Source organism: Lissotriton helveticus, chromosome 2_1, assembly GCF_964261635.1.
Source record: "Lissotriton helveticus chromosome 2_1, aLisHel1.1, whole genome shotgun sequence".
Lineage (NCBI taxonomy): Eukaryota > Metazoa > Chordata > Amphibia > Caudata > Salamandridae > Lissotriton > Lissotriton helveticus.
In genome coordinates, this window is record NC_136059.1 from 294,794,896 (window position 1) to 294,815,932 (window position 21,037).

The 21,037-nt window shown below is 42.0% G+C and overlaps 1 protein-coding gene across 3 annotated transcripts in view; it reads left to right on the top strand.

Annotated features, from left to right (window-relative positions):
• Window positions 1–21,037, top strand: part of WDR7 (WD repeat domain 7) — a 1,349,682-nt gene that overhangs the window by 264,525 nt on the left and 1,064,120 nt on the right. For all 3 annotated transcript variants that reach the window (XM_078674853.1, XM_078674855.1, XM_078674854.1), the window contains exon 13: window positions 5,538–5,733. In XM_078674853.1, coding sequence (XP_078530979.1) covers window positions 5,538–5,733 — 196 coding nt within the window. The remainder of the gene's footprint in view (window positions 1–5,537; window positions 5,734–21,037) is intronic.

A 21,037-nucleotide genomic window follows, 5' to 3' on the forward strand; every position in this document is an offset into this window, starting at 1 on the left:
AGGTACTTTTGCCATTAAAAGTGTGTCTAGGATTCTTTATCAACACTCTGTCTCCAACATTCCACTTCCTTCCTTTCACATGCATTTTCGAATCATATCTTGCTTTATATTTGTATTGATAATCGAAAATCCTGTTTCTTTTGATTTCTGCAGAAATTGTCTCACCCTTATTAACAGGCATCCAAAATGGATTTAATTTAGAAATTGCTTTCCTGCCTCTCAAAGCTTCAAAAGGCAATGTCAAAGTAACAGCATTAGGTGTGGTATGGTGTGCCCACAAAGTATCTCTCAAAATTCCCTTGAGAGAAGATTTAGAATCTAAAGCACGCTTTTACAAGTCGATTCATTCTCTCTGCTAATCCATTAGCCTGAGGTGAATATAATGCTGTTTTTTGATGAATCACATCACAATTTTTAAGAAACTCATACATTTCACTAGAAACAAATTGTACACCATTATCTGTTATCAAGAATTTAGGTAAACCTTCGAAAGCAAATACTCCCTTAAGAAACTCGATAACAGATTTAGCATTTACGGAAGATGTACACTTTGTCACCACCCATTTAGATGTGTAATCGACCAATAAGATGACATAGCGTTCACTAGGTGGTAACAAATCAAATGGTCCCATTATATCTAACCCTAACTTCGTCCACACAGCCTCTGGGATATCAACAGGTGACAAAGGCGGATGACTAGTAGCATACGACTTGTCATTAGTTGCACACGATATACAATCTTTGACCACATCCTCAATCATTCGATCCATTGTAGGCCACCAATACCTCTCCCTTACTCTTGCTTTTGTGAGGCTCCTACCAAGATGACCATCATAGGCAGTGTTGATAATTTTGTTCCTAAACTCAACTGGGGGAATCACCCTCATGCCTCTCATTAAATTTCCCTCAACAAAAGAAATCTCATCTTTAACAGACCAGTATGTTTTCATTTCTTGGTCTAAAGTTTTGTAATCTGGCCACCTTTGACTTATCCAGGTTTTAAGCTCAGTTAAAATCCTATCTTTGTTCACACCATCCACCCATTCATTTTGTGTCAATGCAAACTCAGCAACCCAAAATACACTCTCCTCCTTGTCATTACACAAAACTTCTTCAACAGGTAACTGAGACAAATAGTCAGCAGATTTGTTATTGGACCCTGGTATGTATTGTACTTGGAAGTTATATTCTTGTAGACCCTCACTCCACCGCTTAATTCTTGGTGTCAAATGTTCACTATGTCTGCATGAAAAAATCTGAACCAGAGGTCGATGGGCAGTTCTAACAAGAAATGGAATTCCCCATAAGTAAAACTTAAAATGTTGAACTGCCCAGAAAACACTAACTGCCTCTCTTTCAATACAGGAATAATTTGCTTCTGCCTGCCTAAGTGCCCTAGAAGCGAATGCAACTGTTCTTTGTTCACCATTTATTACTTGTGAAAGTACCGCACCTAAGCCTCTGAGGCTAGCATCAGTGGTCAGTTTGGTTTTTTGTTCACATCAAAATGTCCCAAGGTAGGCATTTTTCCAATTTCCTTTTTAATCTTCTCAAAAGCTTTCTGGCAATCCTCCGACCACACAAAATGTGTTCCTTTTTTGAGTAACATCCTAATTGGTTCTGTTACACTGGCAAATCCTTGAACAAACTTAGCATAGAACTCTGCAAGTCCCAAAAATGACCATACTTGATCTTTATCACATGGTACAGGGGCCTTCACTACACATTCCGCAAGTTCCAACTTTGGCTGAATTCCTTCGCCAGAAATCACATGACCCAGATAAGTAACAGCTTCCACTCCAATTCGACACTTTTCCTTTTTCACCGTCAATCCCTTTTCCTTCAATCTTTCCAAAACCTCAACCAAAACTTTACTATGTTCTATCTCTCCCTTCCCATAAATCAAGATGTCATCTTGGGAAAACATGATTTTATTAATTCCCTCCAAAACCTTTTTCATGACCCTCTGGAAACATGCCGCTGTCGACGACAATCCGAAATGCATCCTCTTGAATCGATATGCTCCCAAAGGTGTCACAAATGAAGTGAGGTTTCTTGACTCCTTATGTAAAACAACCTGATGGCACGCGGATGATAAGTCCAAAACACTGAATATACGCGCACCCTTCAAAGTACAAGCGACTCCGAAATATTGGGTAATGGTTGTCTGTCAACCCAAATCCATTCATTCAATCCTCTCAAATCCACACACATCCTAACCTTGGCCCCACTATCCTTTGGGGCAAAAACAATGGGGGCCAACCATTCTGATGCCTCAATTTCTTCAATTACATCCAACTTCAACAACCTTTCCAACTCTAACTTCAGAGGATCTATCATCATGTTGGGGACCTTCCTAACTTTATGTACACAGGGTATAGCTTTGTTCTTAAGGATGATTTTATACTCAAACCCCTTGAGACAACCTAAATCATTAGAAAAGACTTCCGGAAATTTCTTAAAATACATACAGTTCTGATTGTCATATGTACCATCATTACCTTCATAATCTACTAACATGACCTGATCTTTGGGATCTTCTGCAGATGGATTAAGCATAATATCCAGATCACGTTGATGCCTCCAGCCTAATAAGTTGTCCCCTCTCACTACCACATAGACTTTTCCAACAGCCTTCCTGTTCTTGAATCTAATGCAAGCCTCCACAAAACCAAGAACAGTAATTTTAGCCCCTCCATAGCTGACCGGATTTATGTCAGGAGGTAGCAAAATAGTATTATCCAAACCAACAACCTCATCCCACTGTTTATTACCTATCATGGTGAAAGGAGACTCTGAGTCAGCTAAGACTACAAAATTGAAATCATTCACCCTGATATCACACTCTGGCATTGACATTTTATCAGCATCAATCTTACCATTCTCACCACTGATGCTAGATACTACAATGCGTACTGCATCAGAATTTTTCTTCTCAGTAACACGTGTTGCCTTACAAACTCGAGCGTAATGTCCCTTAGTGCCACACTTCATACATACAGCATCTTTAGCATAACATTGTGGATAATTTGAAAAATGTGTAAAACTCCCGCATCTCAAACATTTTGGTTTAAGTGGTTCTTTTCCACTCTTGTCCTCGCCACTTCCACTACTTGAATTTGGTCTAACAAAATTACGTGTAAGAACATTCTTGTCTATTTTTTTAAATTTGTCATTAGAAACAACTTTACTCACATTCCCACGCTGCTCAACACCGTGTTCTTCATTTACAACATGAATTTCACTCTCTAACTCCTTTTTATCCTCGTGACCTTTTTTCATCTCTTTTACCCAAGATGAAGTGTTTTCCATACCTTCCACAATTTTAATAGGATTTTTTGATAAGATCTTCTCTTGGCCGCGAGAACTATTTGTACACCGTACTAATTGATCACTGACTAATGAATCAGAGAGTCCATCGAATTCACAGGTACGTGCTAAAGTCTTAAGAGACGCTACATAACTTTTAACACGCTCAGTAGAGCCCTGTGTCCGAGTGAAAAACTTAAGTCGTTCTAAGACAATATTTATACGAGGACCAAAATATGTTTGTAACATCATCATCGACATTTCATACACATCACTAGGTTCACCTTCCCCATTTCCAATTGTAAGTAAATCTATACTATCATATATATTACGTCCCTCTACTCCTAAATTGTGCAAAAGAATTGCTTGTTTCCTTACTGCAGAAAAGTTTTCACCCCCAATAGCTAAAATGTAAGAGTCAAATAAGTTTCTCCATCGTTTCCATGGTAGAATCGGGTCTCCCTTCTCAGAGAGAAAAGGAGGGGGTTGAGACATTGAAGTAGACCTTGACATTTTAAGAATCCAGTAAAAAAATGGATACTGTCTAATAAATAAAAATAAAACAAAGAAAGTGGTCACTGTTGTCACGAAGATAGTGCAGCAAATCAAGCCTTTAAAACCACAACACAATGTTAACCAGGCTTGAAAATAAGTGAAGAAATACCATATATTTGTGGTTTATCCGATTGTCCCAGTGTGTCACATCCAGATAATGGTTGTTGAGAAGTTGCGCAATCGAAAAGAAACTGCAGCGCATATAATACGTTGCAACTATGAGGAAAAACACAATCACAGAAACTTTTGCAATCCAAGATGGCGCTTGCGTAGGGTCACGTCTTGACTTTTCACGCAATCCTCCGTAAATCCAAGATGGCGCTGACGCTTGCGCAGGGTCACGTTTTGACCTTGTGCGTAAAATGACGCTTGCAGGTTCTTCAGCTTCGGTGTCTTGACGCGTTCGGAGGAAGAACACGCGCAGAGAACACTTGGAGCCTCCCAGTCATGGAATCTCGTCCTCGGTCAAAAAACGCAGAGGCAGTTGACTGCGTTGCACAACACGGAAAGTATGTAAATCTTTAAAGTCAAGTAAAATAGTAAACCTCATATGGTGCCATAAAATTTGAATGCAAAATCCTTCGTCCGGGTTCAACAAGGTCATAAAAAAAATGTCAACGGTATTTCAAGTCAGTAAAAGATGAACATTTCGAAAACGAAATACCTTAGAAGTTGCACACATAGGTTGAAAAGTCCAATTTGATCACGAAGTCCAATCAGTCCAACATGTATTCCGAATGTTATTTTCAAATTTAAACAAAATCGGAAATAAGTCCCAAAAGTGTCACGTTGGGGAATTGATGCTGTTTACTTGTCCCTAATCAAGTCAAGTCGTCCTCGTCGCCATTGTTAAATTAAGATGATACCTCTGACGATGGTAAAAGAAGTATATTTATTTTAAGTTCAATCAGTACAGCATCAACGTCCAGTCAGCTTCAACTCCTTCTCTGAACTGGCCCACACGAAGAGCTCACATTCCATGACATCACTAGGTTCCTTAAACACATACTCAACATCAGATTGTAACAATTACTTAAGTCTGGAGGGAGAGGTGGGGGTTTTGTGGCCCTAGTCTGGTGGGAGAGGTAGTGGGTTCTGTGGCCAATGTCTGGAGGGAGAGCTAGTGGGTTTTGTGGCCTTAGCCTGGAGGGAGAGCTAGTGGGTTTTGTGGCCTTAGCCTGGAGGGAGAGCTAGTGGGTTTTGTGGCCTTAGCCTGGAGGGAGAGGTAGGGGGTTTTGTGGCATTAGCCTGGTGGGAGAGGTAGTGGGTTCTGTGACTTTAGTCTGTGGGGAGAGGTAGTGTGTCTGTACCTTAGTCGGGAGAGAGAGGCAGTAGGTCTGTGACACTTAGTTTGGAGGGTTAGGTAGTGAGTCTGTGGCTTTAATCTGGAGGTTGAGGTTGTGGGGTTGGTGTCCTTCTGCTGCTTCCAGCCTTTAAGGCATTTGTTGGGTGTGCACGATTATAAAGAAAATTTTATTAAGATTACTGTCAGCAAATAATGTTTCATTTTTGTTGTGGGAACATTCTGATCTGTATCTGGCAGCACTTGGACGTTTTGCCAATTGGCAGTTGATTTTGATTAGAAGAAAATGCGGTTGATTAATGTTTTCTTTTTCAACTGTAATTTGAAAATGGCCATTATTATTTGTAAATGTACTTTGTTGTCTTTCCAGGCAAGAGTCCAGCATTGCATTTGCTCAGTGGCCAGCGATCACTCAGTGGGACTTCTAAGTCTGCGGGAAAGGAAATGCATCATGTTAGCTTCTCGCCACCTCTTTCCTATCCAAGTTATAAAATGGAGGCCTTCAGATGACTACCTGGTGGTGGGATGTTCAGATGGCTCTGTGTATGTCTGGCAGATGGATACTGGTAAGGCTGCCATCCAAAGTAATGAAAAAGAGCTGCAGACAAGTTTGTTTAATGTTGCTTTCATGCATATCCGTAACCTTGGTATAACATTCCATACAGCAGAGACAGCCATAATAATATTTTTAACCACAGAGGAGTTTTCATCCCATGATTTCATGACACCTAGGAACCTATGAAGATAGTTCACTCTTATGGTTTGTTTATACTTTCCTTGATTGCCTTATTGACCGGTCCTAAATGCAGCATAAATGCCCAGATATGAGTCATGTGAGATTCAAGCTGCACCTTAATAATGAGACCCAGCAAGGAAAAACTGATCTGAGGTTGTTAATGTTCCCATTCATGGAAGAAATGACCTATCAGATCTGGCTACACTGTTCTGTTGATGCAGGAGCAAGACTGAATAGCATATGGTTTGCAACACACAACAAGTTGATGAAAGGAATTCTTAAATTTATGTCACCCATTGGCAATCACTCGGAGCACATCCCAAATCATTGTTTTTCAGATCGAGCCTATGTAGCGCATGCACTGTCTTTCGAGACATGCTTTATCTGCTCTAGGGGTTTGACCACGCCCATCGCTTTTCATTGCTTCCTTTTCGTGTCGTGCATAAATCGGTGCTTTTCATAGGTGCATCTGTTTTATTTTTCCTCCTTGTGATGGTTTGTTCCCTTCCACCGAGACAGCCCCGACTACATGTGGTCGTCCCCTTTAGGACATTTATGTGGTTTGCGATGCTCTATTTTCTCTTATTCACTTGGCTCTTCACACATGCGATCCTTTATCTTGTGGATTAAGCTGTGCGTTTTCAGTTTCCTCCGGCTCCCTCTTTCCCCTGTTGTTGCTTCTTCTCTAGCTCTGTGGTCACGCTCTTTAGAGGAGGGGGCTGGGTAGTGCTGGGGCCGCTCTGCACGCTTGTTCAGATTGGTGTATGTCTTCTTTGCTGTCTGAGATCCCAAGCCGATACCTTCTAAGGCTCAGAGCACTAACGGCGCCGTTATATTTTTTGTTTAGAAAAACACAGGCACCAGCCTCACTAAGTGCTTTACAAATGGGAGCAGGAAAATTCAGGGCAAAACGTAGCCTGCATTTCCCAGTGGCCGCTCTGCACCTAAAGCTCCAATGCTGCCTCTCGGGCTCTACGGGAACGCTTATTTGATCTATCTTACTCCTATCTTTTGTACTACACAGCTCACTCACTCATATTTATTTACTTTAGCAACATTCTAGTCTTTTTTTGTCAGCGCGGTACAAAGTGCTTCGTCTTTTAGCATGGCGCCAGCTCGCCTTTGTTTTGTTTTGCGCTACTTGCCTACCTCTATTTATTGTCTTTGGCAACATTTATGTAGCTGTGGGTGGTGGGCGCGGTTCAACACCCCATCCTGTTTCTGACGGTAAAAGGAAACAAAATTACAAATGCTCCAGGAACTTCAATCGAAAAGTGTGGTAGGCGCAGTATGGATAGGCGTGGCAGAGAGCAGCATAGTGGCTTTGCAAGAAAATGTAATTCACCCAACCCACAAACACACACGCAAAAGTTTCCTGCTCAACAAGTCACAATGGTTCTGGGAGATCGGTTCTCGATCCACCTTTTCCACATTTAAGGTTTGTTGGTTTCCTTCCCCTCCATGCATTATTAAATGGTTTGCTCCCTCTCATGCTGGGAGTGGAAAAGTTCATAGGCACCCGATCTATTTTGTTTCATGAAGACTGAATCACCGACAATGTAAAAGAGTGGCGTTGTTGGCGCAGAAGAATTGGGCGTCTGGGAAATCTGTGGCTCGAGTTAATACCACCACCATCCGGGTGTTCCCTGGGACTCTAAGAGCAGATTTTTTCCGAGATGCTCATGGCGATTTATGCTTTACCCAATTAATACGAACTTTGGCATATCCAATAGGTCTCGCCTTTGAGACCAAATTGTGTATAGCCATGTGAATATTGTGTTTACCTATGCGAATGTGGCTTTTGAGACTACTGTCTATTTAATGACATGATTTCAATTTTTTGAACGTGCATTTCTTTATAATTAAATACGTATTTCATTATTGTTTCCAGTGTGTTTTTGTTTTTCTTCGTGGCACTTTTGTAATTCGTTTTTTCACGATCTCCACTACATTTTCTTTTTAGCGTTGTTTGTGTGGCTTCGAAGATCTCAGATGATATTTTATATAAGTAAGTAAGTAAGTAAGTTTATTGTGTTGATTATTTAAAATCTTACAATATTACACATTCAAAAAGGTCAGTAAAAGCTGTATTCATACATAAAACAGTTAAAATATCATTCAAAATTTAAATATTTAAAATAGTTACATCTCCTAGTTTCCTTTTAACTGTCAATAAAAATTTTACAAACGTAGCGTTTAAAATAATATCATTCGAGTCCAAACACCTTATCAGGGCCTGCCTGCATGACCTTATGCCTGGTGCGTTCAAAGGATTCTTACGCAGAGTTTTTCTCTCCTGGAAAAGTTTCGGACAAATACAGAGAAGATGGAGGATATCCTCCTCACCGGCGTTGCACAATCTACATTCCGTTTGCATTACCGTTCTTAACCAGGGTGGACGATGGCACAGGCCTGGCATTGTTCCGAATCTTGCATTGAGGAGGACCTGTTTATTTTTTTGCGTCCACGGAGTCACCAAATATTGCTGGATTTCTTTCTTTTTGTAACCATTTATTATTGTCCAAGCATGTTTTCTTTTAGTAAGGATGGCTTTATCTTTTAGAATAGATAGGTGGCTTGCAGTTTTGTTAATTATTCTCTTAAATGATGTCTTGGTTATATTTGTATCCCATATTGTTGCCACCTCAAACTCTTTTATTGCTTCCATTAGGTACGACCCTGCCAGAGAGTTTGTGTCATTACATAATTCTTTCCATAAAAGTTGTGATATTTCATTTTGATGATATTTTATATATTGTTTTTATCAGATGCGTCTCAAGGAAAGATTTTTCTTTTGTACAGTTTTTTTTAGATGCAAAAATATTTTTCCTTTGGTTCGTTGATGGGGAGATAGTACATCGTTTTCTGCGTTCTTTGCAGCGAACTAACTCTGCGTGAATTTTGCAGGTGGCATTTAAGCTAACTGCACTCCATTTTTCAATCCTGAAATTTGCTGATTAGACACAACTCTGTGGGAAGTGCACTAACACACTGGTAAGGCAAGCCTATGCCCATTGACCAGCAGGAAGTGGGAGCACTCCACAATGTGTGAGGTATAAACTGCCACCTCCTATACAATAATGCAGACTCGTAAAAGTAGATCTTGTAGCACCCAGGAGAATGTGGTGCATGGCTAAAAACTTATAAGGCCCCAAAGCGAGAACTATTGGCTATGCCAAAAACTCCTTTGAGTGAAAAATTCAGGGTTGTAGCTTGGTCAGTAAGATTGGGGGGTCTATGAGGTTCAGATTTTCCAGCGATGGCACTGACCTATAATGCTAAAATTGATTTTTGTAAATTCAAAGTACATCCGCGGGTCAATTAAGGTCGGCAATTCAGGACTGTGCCATGCTACCCTTCATGGTTGAATCCACGCAATTTACTGCACACTGTATTTTCCTGTGTTCATTTTTGTATTTCGGTGTGTTTCAAATTAGATTTTAACTTAAAAAAAGATACTTGCTCTTAGTTGAAACAACAAACAAATCCAGTGGTCTGTACAGTGGGAAGGGGACTAAAACACCTATAACAAGAAGAGTACTACAAAAGGCCAATAAACAGAGGGAAAAGACCCTTGCGAGAGATTGGATTCCCATCACTCACCACAGTGATCGGTCTCCTCATTTGGGTATCCTTCCTACCATCCACTGTACCTCTTGATCATAGAGGATAATCTAGTGGATTGTATCTCGACCAGGTTGTAGAGGAAGAAAAGAGAGAAAGCAACAGGCTCTCAGTTCATAGTGATCACAGTAAGTAAGTGAAACATTTATGTGCAGTGCAGATGTGTGAAAGTGATGCTAAAAGAGGATTTAGAAGGGAGAAAAAACTCTTTATTGGGATATCCCTTGTAATCCTCATTAAAAACAGTGCAAAAGCATTTTACAAAAAATAAATGATGCGTCAAAATCTGGTTGACATGTTTCAGCCTACTGGACTCCTCAACTTTGCTACTGCATTAAAAACCCAGTTTTAATGCAGTAGCAAAGTTGATTCTAGATAGGCCCTGAAGAAAGCCTAGGACTACGAGTCCAGTTGGCTGAAACATGTCGACCGGATTTTGAAGCAGCATTTATTTTTTTGAAGCTGCTTTTGCACTGTTTTTAATGAGGATTACAAGGCCCTCCTGCTTGACCCAGGGAACTTGGAATATGCATCTGAGACGGGCAGAGCCTCGCAGATCTGCTGCTTGAAACGTAAGAGAGAAGTGGGCGATTGATTGGCACCAACCAGGCCCTGCACAATGAAGACTGTGCCAGCTGCACAACCTGAACTACAGCCCTGGGGACCTAATTTGCTTCAAAAGGACTAAAGAGTGGACTCCCTGCGACCTAAGGGTAACAGAGCTCACCTGGAACATCACTACCAAGATTCCTCAGCCTGGAGTACTACCAGTGGATATGTAAAGGTTTTGTCCAAGTGGATGGTGGGAACTGAAGTCCCAAACTTTCAAGGACCGTCTTTGAGCTTCCGGACCCTTGGAGTAAGTTTTGGACACTTTGGGATCCTTTGAGGAACTTCCGGAAGAAGTTCCAGAAGTTTGAAGAAGTTTGGAGCAACTTTGGAAAAAGCTCCATAAGTGGACCGACTCGACCCAGTCAGCCAAGCCAGCCACCCTCAACTACAAACCAACCTGCCATCCAGGTTCATCCCGCTGAATATCTACTGAGGTCCGATTTCCAGAGTTTGACCGGGAGTAAGCTGAAACCCAAACCGGCAAACCCTCACCAAAGCCAGTCTGTCCGGGTTGCTAATTCCAGTGCTTGCAAGTTATTCTTTAATTCGGTTATGTCTCGGGTTACCTCCCTCCTGTCGCCCTCTAATGTTCCCATAGAGACTCCATGTACTTTAAATGCTTCCAATTCTAGTGATCTAGTCGTGGCTGTGCCCTCATTCCTCTAGTGTAGCACAAAATACTTGGTCTTCTAATTGTGAGGGCTGCAGACGCCACGTCGGGAAAGGTGTGGGTACCCCGCCCCAGCTTAATGATAACTCTATTGGATTATGGTCAGATATGGTTTTACCCAAATAAGTACTCTGCATGATCGTTGGAACTAAGTCTGGAGTGCATAGGAAATGATCAAGGCCGGTATGCAAAATGTGCGGATTTGAATAATAGGAATATTCCTGCATATTTACATGTTGTAATCTCCAAATATCTAGCAGGCCCCATCCCTGCGCTCATCTAGTTAGATTAGTAGCCGGAGTGGTAGCGTTAGTATTCCTTAGGAGAGGGTGACAGCGATCTAAGTGTATATCAAATACCGCATTGAAATCCCCTCCTAATATCCATGAGTATTTGGTCCAGTCTGAAAGGGCCTGTGGTACTCTGTTAAGATTAGGGGTCCAGATGGCACACTGTGGGCTAGCTAGGAATTAGGCCAACGTACTCTGATATGTATGGACTCAGTCCCCATATTCTGATGGTTATGTTGTCCGGATACACAGTCCTACTTAATTTGTAGAACTGTATTACAAGGCACCACCAACATTCTAGGTCAGGTACTTATATAATGGGTCTCCAGAGTAGTTCTTGCGTGTACCCAAGGCCCCTATTCACCTTAAACAGAGACGCCCGTGGTGTTAGGGATTAATCCTCCTCAGCTAAATAGGAAACCCCTATGTCTGTCTGTAGGCTCTTCAAGCTTGAACCTTTAAAAAAGATCACCTCACTATAGTGTATTCCCCTCACTGGCTTCCAGTCACTAAATATGGCACAAGTAGCAGTTATTCCTGTTAATTTCAGACAAGCTGTAACACCAATATTACAACAAGGGCTTCCTCTGACAGAGGAGATGTTACCTTTGTGGTAGAGGCCCACAAAGCATACAGAACAAAGATATTCTACTCATGTGTCACTTTTACTGCAGCATATGCCAATACACAGTCATTTTACACATCCACTCAGGCAGCATTTTCAGGCTAATAAAGAGCCTATGAACGTTGGCGGAATTCCAATTCCAATCCAATCTTTATTTCGACCAATTAGATCATAAAAGATATACAGACAATCAAAGTCATTATAATTTAAGCAATTCAATAAAACACTGGTTATAAAAATTGGACTACAAAATATGAGTCAATACCATTAAAATATCAGTAACATAAAAGTTGGTTCCAAGGAGCCCTACCACATCCAGTCATCGATGTAAGACTAGGTCCCCTCAGCAATGAGGCAGCAACTTGGCCATTCCTATCTGGCTATACTCCATATCCAACATTAGCACTACCAAATGTTCCAGAGCTCTGTGCTCTTTACCCAGGTCTAATTAGACTGTACAGGTGTTTAACATAGTTTGTTATGCAAACAATAACAACAACCCCAGCGAGGGCTTTTCAAGCTGCACAGTCACATTTAGCCATTCCTGCAATTAGTCCAGTAACCATCAATGCAATTATGGTTCCCAGCAGATGGGAGGAAATTCCATTCTGGAATGCACAAAAGCAAATCAGCTCATAGTAGTGTTTCTCTGCGCGGAACCCCTAGGCAAACATGCTGCTTCACCCATACAAACTAAAAGGACTGTATGTGTGGCCATATTTACATGAGTGACTTATCAAGCCAAGTCTATCAGTGCACTGCTTGGAATTTATACTCAGTGGATGAATTTTATAGCAACAGTACTGTACTGGCTGGGAACTAGCCTATCCACTGTTGAAGTGTGTTTAGCACATTTCACATTCTCTTCAAAACCCATCCAGCTGGAAAGTGCAGAGTGGAAGCTACTGGGCCTTGTGACCTCTTGCATTTTTGTGCTGCTTCGTGTTCGGTTGAAAATGAGTCCCCTGCAGTGAAATTTTCGTATGAAGCGGGAGTCGTTTTTCAGAGTCATGAAAAACAATTAATAGTTACCCTCGTATCTGTTGTTCAAACTTTTTGTGATTTGCCAACTAAACACCTTTGTGGAAGAGTAGCTATTCAGACATATGTGACTATTTATTGATAGTCATGAATGATCCATCAAATAATGTGTACCATCATCACCATATGGTCTTTTCAGAAGAGGAAGCAACACACAAACTTACTCAAACGAAGGACATTCTGTCTACCCAGTAGGATTTTCCTCTCTCCTTGGTGTTCTACACCCGAAGAATGGAGGGAAAAGGTTTAAAATAGATCTGTAAGAAGACGTTGATTCTGTAGCTGTCAGCCATAGACCAAGAAATGGGTATGTCAGCTGCTCCTCAGGCAGAGGAGCTTCAATCTGAAAGCGAACTCGAGTGAGCGATACTGATGTGTTCTTTAAGAGATATTTGTGTTTTTTAGGGCTTTCCAGAAGTGGGATTTGTTTCGACTGCTATAAAGAAGAAATTCCAGTTGCTCTGTTTTCTGCAGTTCCTGCAAAAGGGGCTATTGGGGAATACTTTTAGGACGGCTTGGTAGCTGTGTGTTATTGCAATACCTTTGATATTGAAGGTGATTCAGAAGATCAGTCTGGCATTGTATGTCAAATTTATCACAAAAGACTAGTATTACAGCTACTAGTACCTGGACTTAATAGACCTGTACAAAGAGCTTCTATAGCTGCATCTGGTAGGTGAGGACATTCTGTCTGAACAGACCAGGCCGGTGCTTCTTCCTTGACTCCACATGCTGAACCAGCAAATGTTCTACTTTAGAGTAGAAGACTTAACCAGAGGAGGTCCTAGATATTGTCAAGCAAGCTAGGTTTAAAAAGCAATCCACATCAGCAATATGAAGCTTTGTCAGGATGGTTTCGAAATGGCTCTGTCAATCCTACAACATTGAACATCTTAATACTATGCTAATCGCAAACTTCTTGGCCTGAATTGGTTTGAACAGCAGCACTGTATAGAACTACATGGGTACTATATCAGCATTCGTTTCTAAGCACACCCGAGAAAGGTTGTTTGTTTAGACTAACAATATCGGTCAGATTACTTAATTTGTGGGTGAGAATGTTTCCACCCATTCCTTTTGTTGGCTTATATCCCGAATTTAAAGCTGATTTCCCCCATAAAACCATCTTTTAAACGTGTTTTTTTCTTTATGCTACATCTAGTGAACAAAACTTCCTTCGTAATTGTGATTGCACCTTCAAGTAGAAAGGGAGAATTGCAAGCACTTTCATTATGTACATCTTATACTAAGTTGATGGCAGGATACTGGTAAAAGTAAAGCAGACATCCCTACCTACGTTGGTGTCAGCATTCAATATTTCTCTAAAATAGCTCTACCAGTTTTGTATTCATGTCCACCTCCTTTGAGGAGGTTGTGGGTTTTGTTAAAACAAAACAGGATAAAGTCGTGAGAAGGCAAACTAATTCCAGATGTATCACTCTAAGTATAAAAGAGTTTGGGAGCTGGTTTGTAAAGAGCTTTGGACAGAAGTGGGCCTCATTCCTCTAAGATGAACTCTAACTCCAGCCTACCTTAGATTCGGGTCCTTGAATCGTATTCACTTCTCCTGGATTTCCTCCTCATTCTTTTTTTCTAAATAATTACTCTTTCAACACTAGTGTCAGATTAGAAGCTCCATTGGTGGAGCTATTTGCCAAAGTTTCAGAGCGTGATGAGTAACACTTGATTTTTTAGCTCTGTTTCTGTGTGAAACGTCTGGTGTAATTTCATAGACAACTTGAGCGTTGCTTTCATTGTGTATTTGATGTCACTCGGTGGATAACAACCCTGTAATAAACAGCTGCCTATCTTTAGTTCCATATAGTCCCACAGATATGTGCAGGACTATTTTTTTTTAAAAAGAAGTGTTTCCCTAAATGTGCTAGTGCCTTTTTTATTTATTTATAACTTTGAAAAATGCAGCAGTTTGGTGAGGATTTTTGCTGCTCCACTTCTTAGAGCGGAATCTGTTTAGATTCTGCGTGCTTTTTCCTCAGAAACTTGTGAAAGGTTATTGCTTGCTTGCTTTCTTGTTTTCTGTTGGAGTTAACTGCTTTACTCTCATGTTGGTACAATACAAAATTATTTTAATGTGGTCTGCTTATCTGGTGGTTTCTGAGTATGCTCCAGGCAGCAACATTTTTTGTTGCATTCAGATAGAGAATGTGCTTTAGATCAAGAATAACATTTTCTGGTAAAAACTATTTGGAGCACTGTCCCATCTAGTCTACCTTGCAAAATCTGAGGTCACAACGGAGGACCGTTGAACTCCATACCCATTCATTCAAATAAACTTTATTCGGTTTTAGTTCATAAAACCATAAAAGTTACACAGATACAATTTCATAAAAGCAGTTATATATTAAAACATAATTTAAAAAATTATCATGTACCACAATAAATGCATGCCAAACTAATAAACATGCCAAAATCAACGAACTTTACTGATCCATACACAACCTGGCATATAGAGTGGCTTTTAAAAACTCTACTTTAAAAAATATACAGTCCTCTTTCAGTAATTGAAGATACATAAGTGCAGGACAAACCTGTCTAAAATTCATTCTTTTTAAAATAGGAACCAGGAAATGCCTGCGGGGGATTTCATACAATTTACATAAAAAACAAGAAGTGTAGCAAATCCTGCAGAGACTGTCCGTTGCAGCCGCAGGGAGCTAACACTTGGCCTCTATTGTATCCCTTTGGTCTAGCTAGCAAAAAGAGAAAGCGATTCATCCGGAACCTGGTTAATAAAAACCTCTCATGTGATGTTAAAGGCCCTATAAGATAAGGTTCCGTTTCCAAGGTTGTTTTAAGCGTTGAAAACGTACATTTCATCACTTCCTCTGCTTACCTGGCCATTTTCCTTACGGTCTAAAAGGCTGTCTTGGTTAATTCCACATCCTTCTTGACAATCACATCAGGTTAAAAAAATAGGTCTCCCTGCCCTAACCCTTCAAAGCTATTTTTAATGTACCTGAGCTAGGGAATACGCAAGGAGTTATCAAGAGACATGCACTCTCTTAAAATCAGATGATTGAGCATTAGATCTTTGTTCAACCAGCACTTTAACCAAAAAATCAGGGGTCGCAAAGCAAGGGCATCAGATAAATAGGGGACCCCCAGTTCCTTGTGGACAGCTAAATTAGATGTTCCTCTTGGAACACACAAAAAACGTTTCAAGAAATCGATCTCCACGATCTGAAGGGGGTCTGCAGCGGTATATCCCCAAATTTCACTGCCGTAGGTAGCTATGACCAAGCTTTTAGCTTGATAAACCTCCAACATAGCTCCTGTTGCTTTCTTCCCTATTTTTGAGGCAAAGTTAAAAATTGCTGTATTTGCTCGAACCAGGTCCCCCTTTTTTTTGGTAAGATTAGAGGACCCCATTTAAGCTGGTCGTCAAAAAGAACCCCTAAGTAAGAAAATACATTAGTTCGAGGGATCTTGGCAGGGCCAACACTAAAATTAAAGCTCTTTTTCGAATGTTGCCCCATCTTCATGACGTAGGACTTGGAGTTGTTAATTGACAGGTCCCGATCACTCATAAATGTAGAAAAGGTAGTCAAGAGGGATTGTAAACCCAATTCAGTCCTGGCATCGCCCGCATAAAGCAGGATGGGGATACTGCGCCGCCCCACATAGGGGAAATCAACTCCAGTTGCTCTTAGTGCACTGTCCAATTCATTTATATAAAAGTTAAATAAAAAAAGCGCCAACATGCAGCCTTGCCGGACTCCCCGCTTAACCTCAAAGTCCCTGATGACCTGCAAATCCTGAGAGAACCTGACATTAGCTTTAGTTGATTTATGCAGGTCCTCAAGAAAATTAATAATGCTATTTTCAACCCCCATTGCCCTCATAGACTGCCACAGCCTGACCTTGTTGACACAGTTGAATGCGGATGACAGATCCATGAAGGCAAGATGAATAGTTCCCGGGCGTGCAACAGTATACTTGCTCAGTATCATAGATAAATTAAGACACTGAGCAACAGTAGAGCGTCCCGGGCGGAATCTGTACTGGACAACTGATAAAATGTCATGTTCCTTTGCCCATGTTGACAATCTCTGTAAGAGAATACGCCCTACCACTTTGACCACCGAATCAATGAGCGAGATCCGTCTGTAACAGTAGGTGCTGTTTCTGTTACCCTTCTTAAAAACAGGGACTATAGTGGAAGAGGCCCAAGACTGGGGGCAACCATTCTTTTAGTTCGCCCTAGAATTGCCGCCGTGACCTCGCCCCTTTCAAAAATTATAACGGGCCCTTTATATCCCGGCTTACTTGACAAATAGGCTCCCAAGGACAGTCAAACATAGATTTGAAGTGAAGCACCCACTCCTCCTCAGTAATGTGTGCGTCTACGGCCCCCTCCTTCCTGATCAAAAAGGGGCCGATTCAACACGCTCCAAAACCTCGAGCTATTCCTAAGGGTACTCGAGTCTATCAGCTCTCTCCATACCTCTTCCTTTAGTGCACCCTTTTGTTTGGCCAGGGCTAGCTTGTATTCCTTTCGATAGGCACATACCTCAGAGCGAATTCTTGGCTTAGCTGACAGGGCTTCCCTCAGCCTCTTTGCTTCTTTTGAGCAGTGAGAGTCAAATCATCTTGGGCCGTATGAGGAGTTTCTACGAGCTGGGACACTTGAGATTTCGCCCACTTTGCGCACTATTGTTTCGTAAACTCCAAGAATCTTGATCGGGGTGTGCCCTCGGTTGTATATATTGTGAGCTCTGGGGCACAAGATACGTTAACTTCCCTATAGAATTTATCTGGGGACACCTGGGACCATTTTAATCTACATTTGCCGTCCGTTGGTCTCAGGGCACCTCTGGATGATGCTTCGCAATTTTTTACTGATAATGGGCCCATCATATGAACTGAAAGTGGGTTATGATCACTAAATTCACTCTCCGCTATATTAAAACCGTGAAAAAACGATTGCAAAGATTAAGAAATTAAAATAAAGTCAATAAATGCCCCCCTGCCATGCCCTTTAAAGGTTGGCACTGGGAATATAGTTAGCGGTGCAGATAGAGATATCAAAGCCACCATATCCAGTTAGTTTATCATAATATTTAACAGGTCCCCCAGGGCGTGATGTTCAAAGTGCAAACGCCTCATACGGGGACAGCCCAACTCAGAAATACAGCATATTGATGGGTTACCACAAGGGTGTATGTTAAAATCCCCGGACACCACAAGACTGTGTATAATGGGCCAAAAGATAGTCTTATGAACGCTCCCAGAGTAGTAATGTTACAGGACTCATTTACGCAAGCCACCAAATTATAAAAATTAATAATACCCCAACTGGTGTTCCCCCTTTTGGCTAACAGTGCCAAAATTCCAGGGTTTGTAGTTGGCATCACCTGGATCTGGCAATCGATAGCTACAGAGATATATACAACTAAACCAGCCGTTGGTCTTCCGCTCACCGACGGGGTGGCCGGAACAAAAAAAGCCATGTAGCCCTCCAAAAATAGATCACAATCCACTGACCATGTTTCTTGGAAGCTAATTACCAAGAATTGCTTCAGGTTTTGTACCCAAAGTGGGTCATGAAACGTATTGGCCAGCCCTCCAATATTCCAGGATAAAAAATTATTCGATCTCTCTCCAGAGAGCCTCACTGCTACCTCTGCTCGGGCCTGGTTAGAAACAACGGGCTCCAGCTCTAGGGATGAGCGGTCCCTTTATCAGTCACAGTACTCCATACCAGAAAGGGCCGCAAATCTGTTGTTTCGCACCGGAGTAGAATCCGCGCCAAACTGCCCGTCGGAGTCAAGAGATGGGTAGACCCTAGGGATAGGCTGTTGCCTAGGTACTAGTCTGTTTGACCACCTACCTCGGAACGGTGCCCTGTGGACATTAGCAGACATGTCCCTATGAGGGGCTGGCTTATAGAAAAAAAACCAATGGTAAAACCCTCATTGCTGATCCCGATAAGGAGGAGAGGCGGGTATTCCCAGGTAAAATACTGCCCGCAGAGTAAGGGTTATCAAAATTTACGATAACACAGTCTCCTGTTCCCCTTTTGCGTGAGCTCCCGATCCAACTAACTCTGTGTGCCATAAGAATGTTTTTAGCCAAGCGGGCACCCAAAGTGGTATTGTGTGAGAACCAGTGAGTTAATTTGTTCATCAACTGCCCATAATCTTCGGTGGCCCCTAATTGGAGCGATGCAACACTCCCCAAAACTACTACATATGGGGTAGATTCAGGGGGGAGGTCAATAACTTGGAGACTTCTCAACTATAAGTCCCTTCCTTCTGGCCTCCTTACCCTAGACTGCTCTGAGGACCCCTAACTTGAGAAGTTCTGGCATGGGTGTGCTAGAATATCTGCACTACTGAGCGTGATCTTATTGGAGCTACTCTTGTCTATCGCTTCACTATTAGCTGCAGGCCTCGGAAATAAGCCTACCCCTGCTCCTATGCCCCAAGTATCTCTATATTCTCTGCTAGTGTTTGTGCTAGCTGTTGATACGGTCAGCAGTTTACAACTAGCCATCCCCTCTAGTTTCTATAGTCTATCCTCTACTAAACTTATTTTCTGAATAATAGGGTCCAATAAGGTGGTCATCATGGTTTCGAGCCTGCGCCAAAAGTTCCCCTCCTGCGTACTTTCGGTGAGCTGCCCTATCACAGTCTGGATCGTAGTTGCAGAGGGACCCTCTTTAAAAACTGCAGGGGCATTATGTGATTTCCTTCCGGGTACACCCTGGGCAGGTTTATTTGATTTCAATAATCCCCGATTCTTCCTTTTTGTAGGTGGGGATTTATTAATACACTTTAACTTCGACTTTGCTTCCTGCCCTCTGGTTGTGGCTTTAGATTTAACAGGACTAGGTTCTTGTTCAAAGGATGTGTAAGAGACAGTATTTGCCACTGAATCTGGGGCAACAATTGGGAACTGACTCAACCGGGATGGTGACACATCCTGGTGAGATACCACCAAAGAGTCAGAGATGGTATGTGTTAGAGAGAGTCTTCCTTGCGTAGAATGGGGTTCGAGAGATAGTCTATGTTCAGTAAGCTTTATTTCATTAATAAGGGCTGATTCTGCCCTTAATATAAAGGCATCTAGGGTTCCGGCCACACTTTTCCCTAGGTTAGGCTTCCACTTGCTTATATTGTATATCAAATAAATTCTCGAATCCCTGATAAGATGCTAGTCAGAGTTTAAGACAAAGTGCAGTGTGCAATATATGATAAGGAGAATACAATACAAAACTAATCCATAAAAATACCATGTATTAGAGCACAACAAGAACTAATAATAACATTAAAAAAGCATTTATATTGTTTGGCAGTAATGCGAATAAGAACATAAGATAGTGTGCTAGCACTGGAGCACAACGCACAGTACCGGGCCTTGGTTCAGAGGCCAAAGTCTGAGTCCAAATGTCCAAATTGGCTAAATTTGGTGTAGAGGGATTAGTGACGCCTAGTCAGTTTAAGCATGATACATAACAATTATGCAGATGACAATGGAACATCAAAGATGCCAACGAGTTCAGTAAATGGTTTTCACAGTAAGTTCTGTACCTCCAGGAGGGCTCCAAACGCTAAACAAGAGAAAAGACCACGTCCTCGAGTGAAAGGGGGGTGGCCTGCTCTGCCTCTTACTGGCAAGGACGGGCCCGCCCTTGGCCCGCGCTTCGCCTGGTCGCCGCCAGCGTGCGTCCCGCGATGCGGGGGCGCTCTGTGCTTTTTAAGCGTCTCCGGGCGCAAATGCAGTGTCAGGGCTGTGTCACTGACTGCAGGGTGCTGCTGGGGGGTGTAGTCTCTCCCTGGGCAGTTCCGCTCACGGCGTCTGCTGATGTGAAAAGAAAGCTGTTTGCCTCACGGCGTTCAAGTGTCCCGCGCTGGAGGGGCGCTCTGTGCTTTTAAAGCGCCTCCGGATGCAAGTGCAGCGTCAGGGCTGTGTCGCTGGCCGCAGGGTGCTGCTGGGGGGTGTAGTCTCTCCCCGGGCCGTTCCCCTCACGGCGTCTGCTGATGTGAAAAAAAAAGCTGTTTCACTCACGGCGTTCAAGCGTCCCCATACCCACTGAGAGAGAACCCGTTTGAGTCTAGACATGAATTGAACGAAGGGGATCAGCAAGTCAGTCGAAAGGAAGAGTAGTAGTGTGTTCATGAGCGTATGATGGAAAGGTTAACATAACACGCACTCTAAACCAAAGGTGTCCAAACTTAGGTCTTGGAATGCTGTATCTAAGCTTGTTTTTAGTATAGCCGCATATACATTTATATTCAATTAGTTTAAG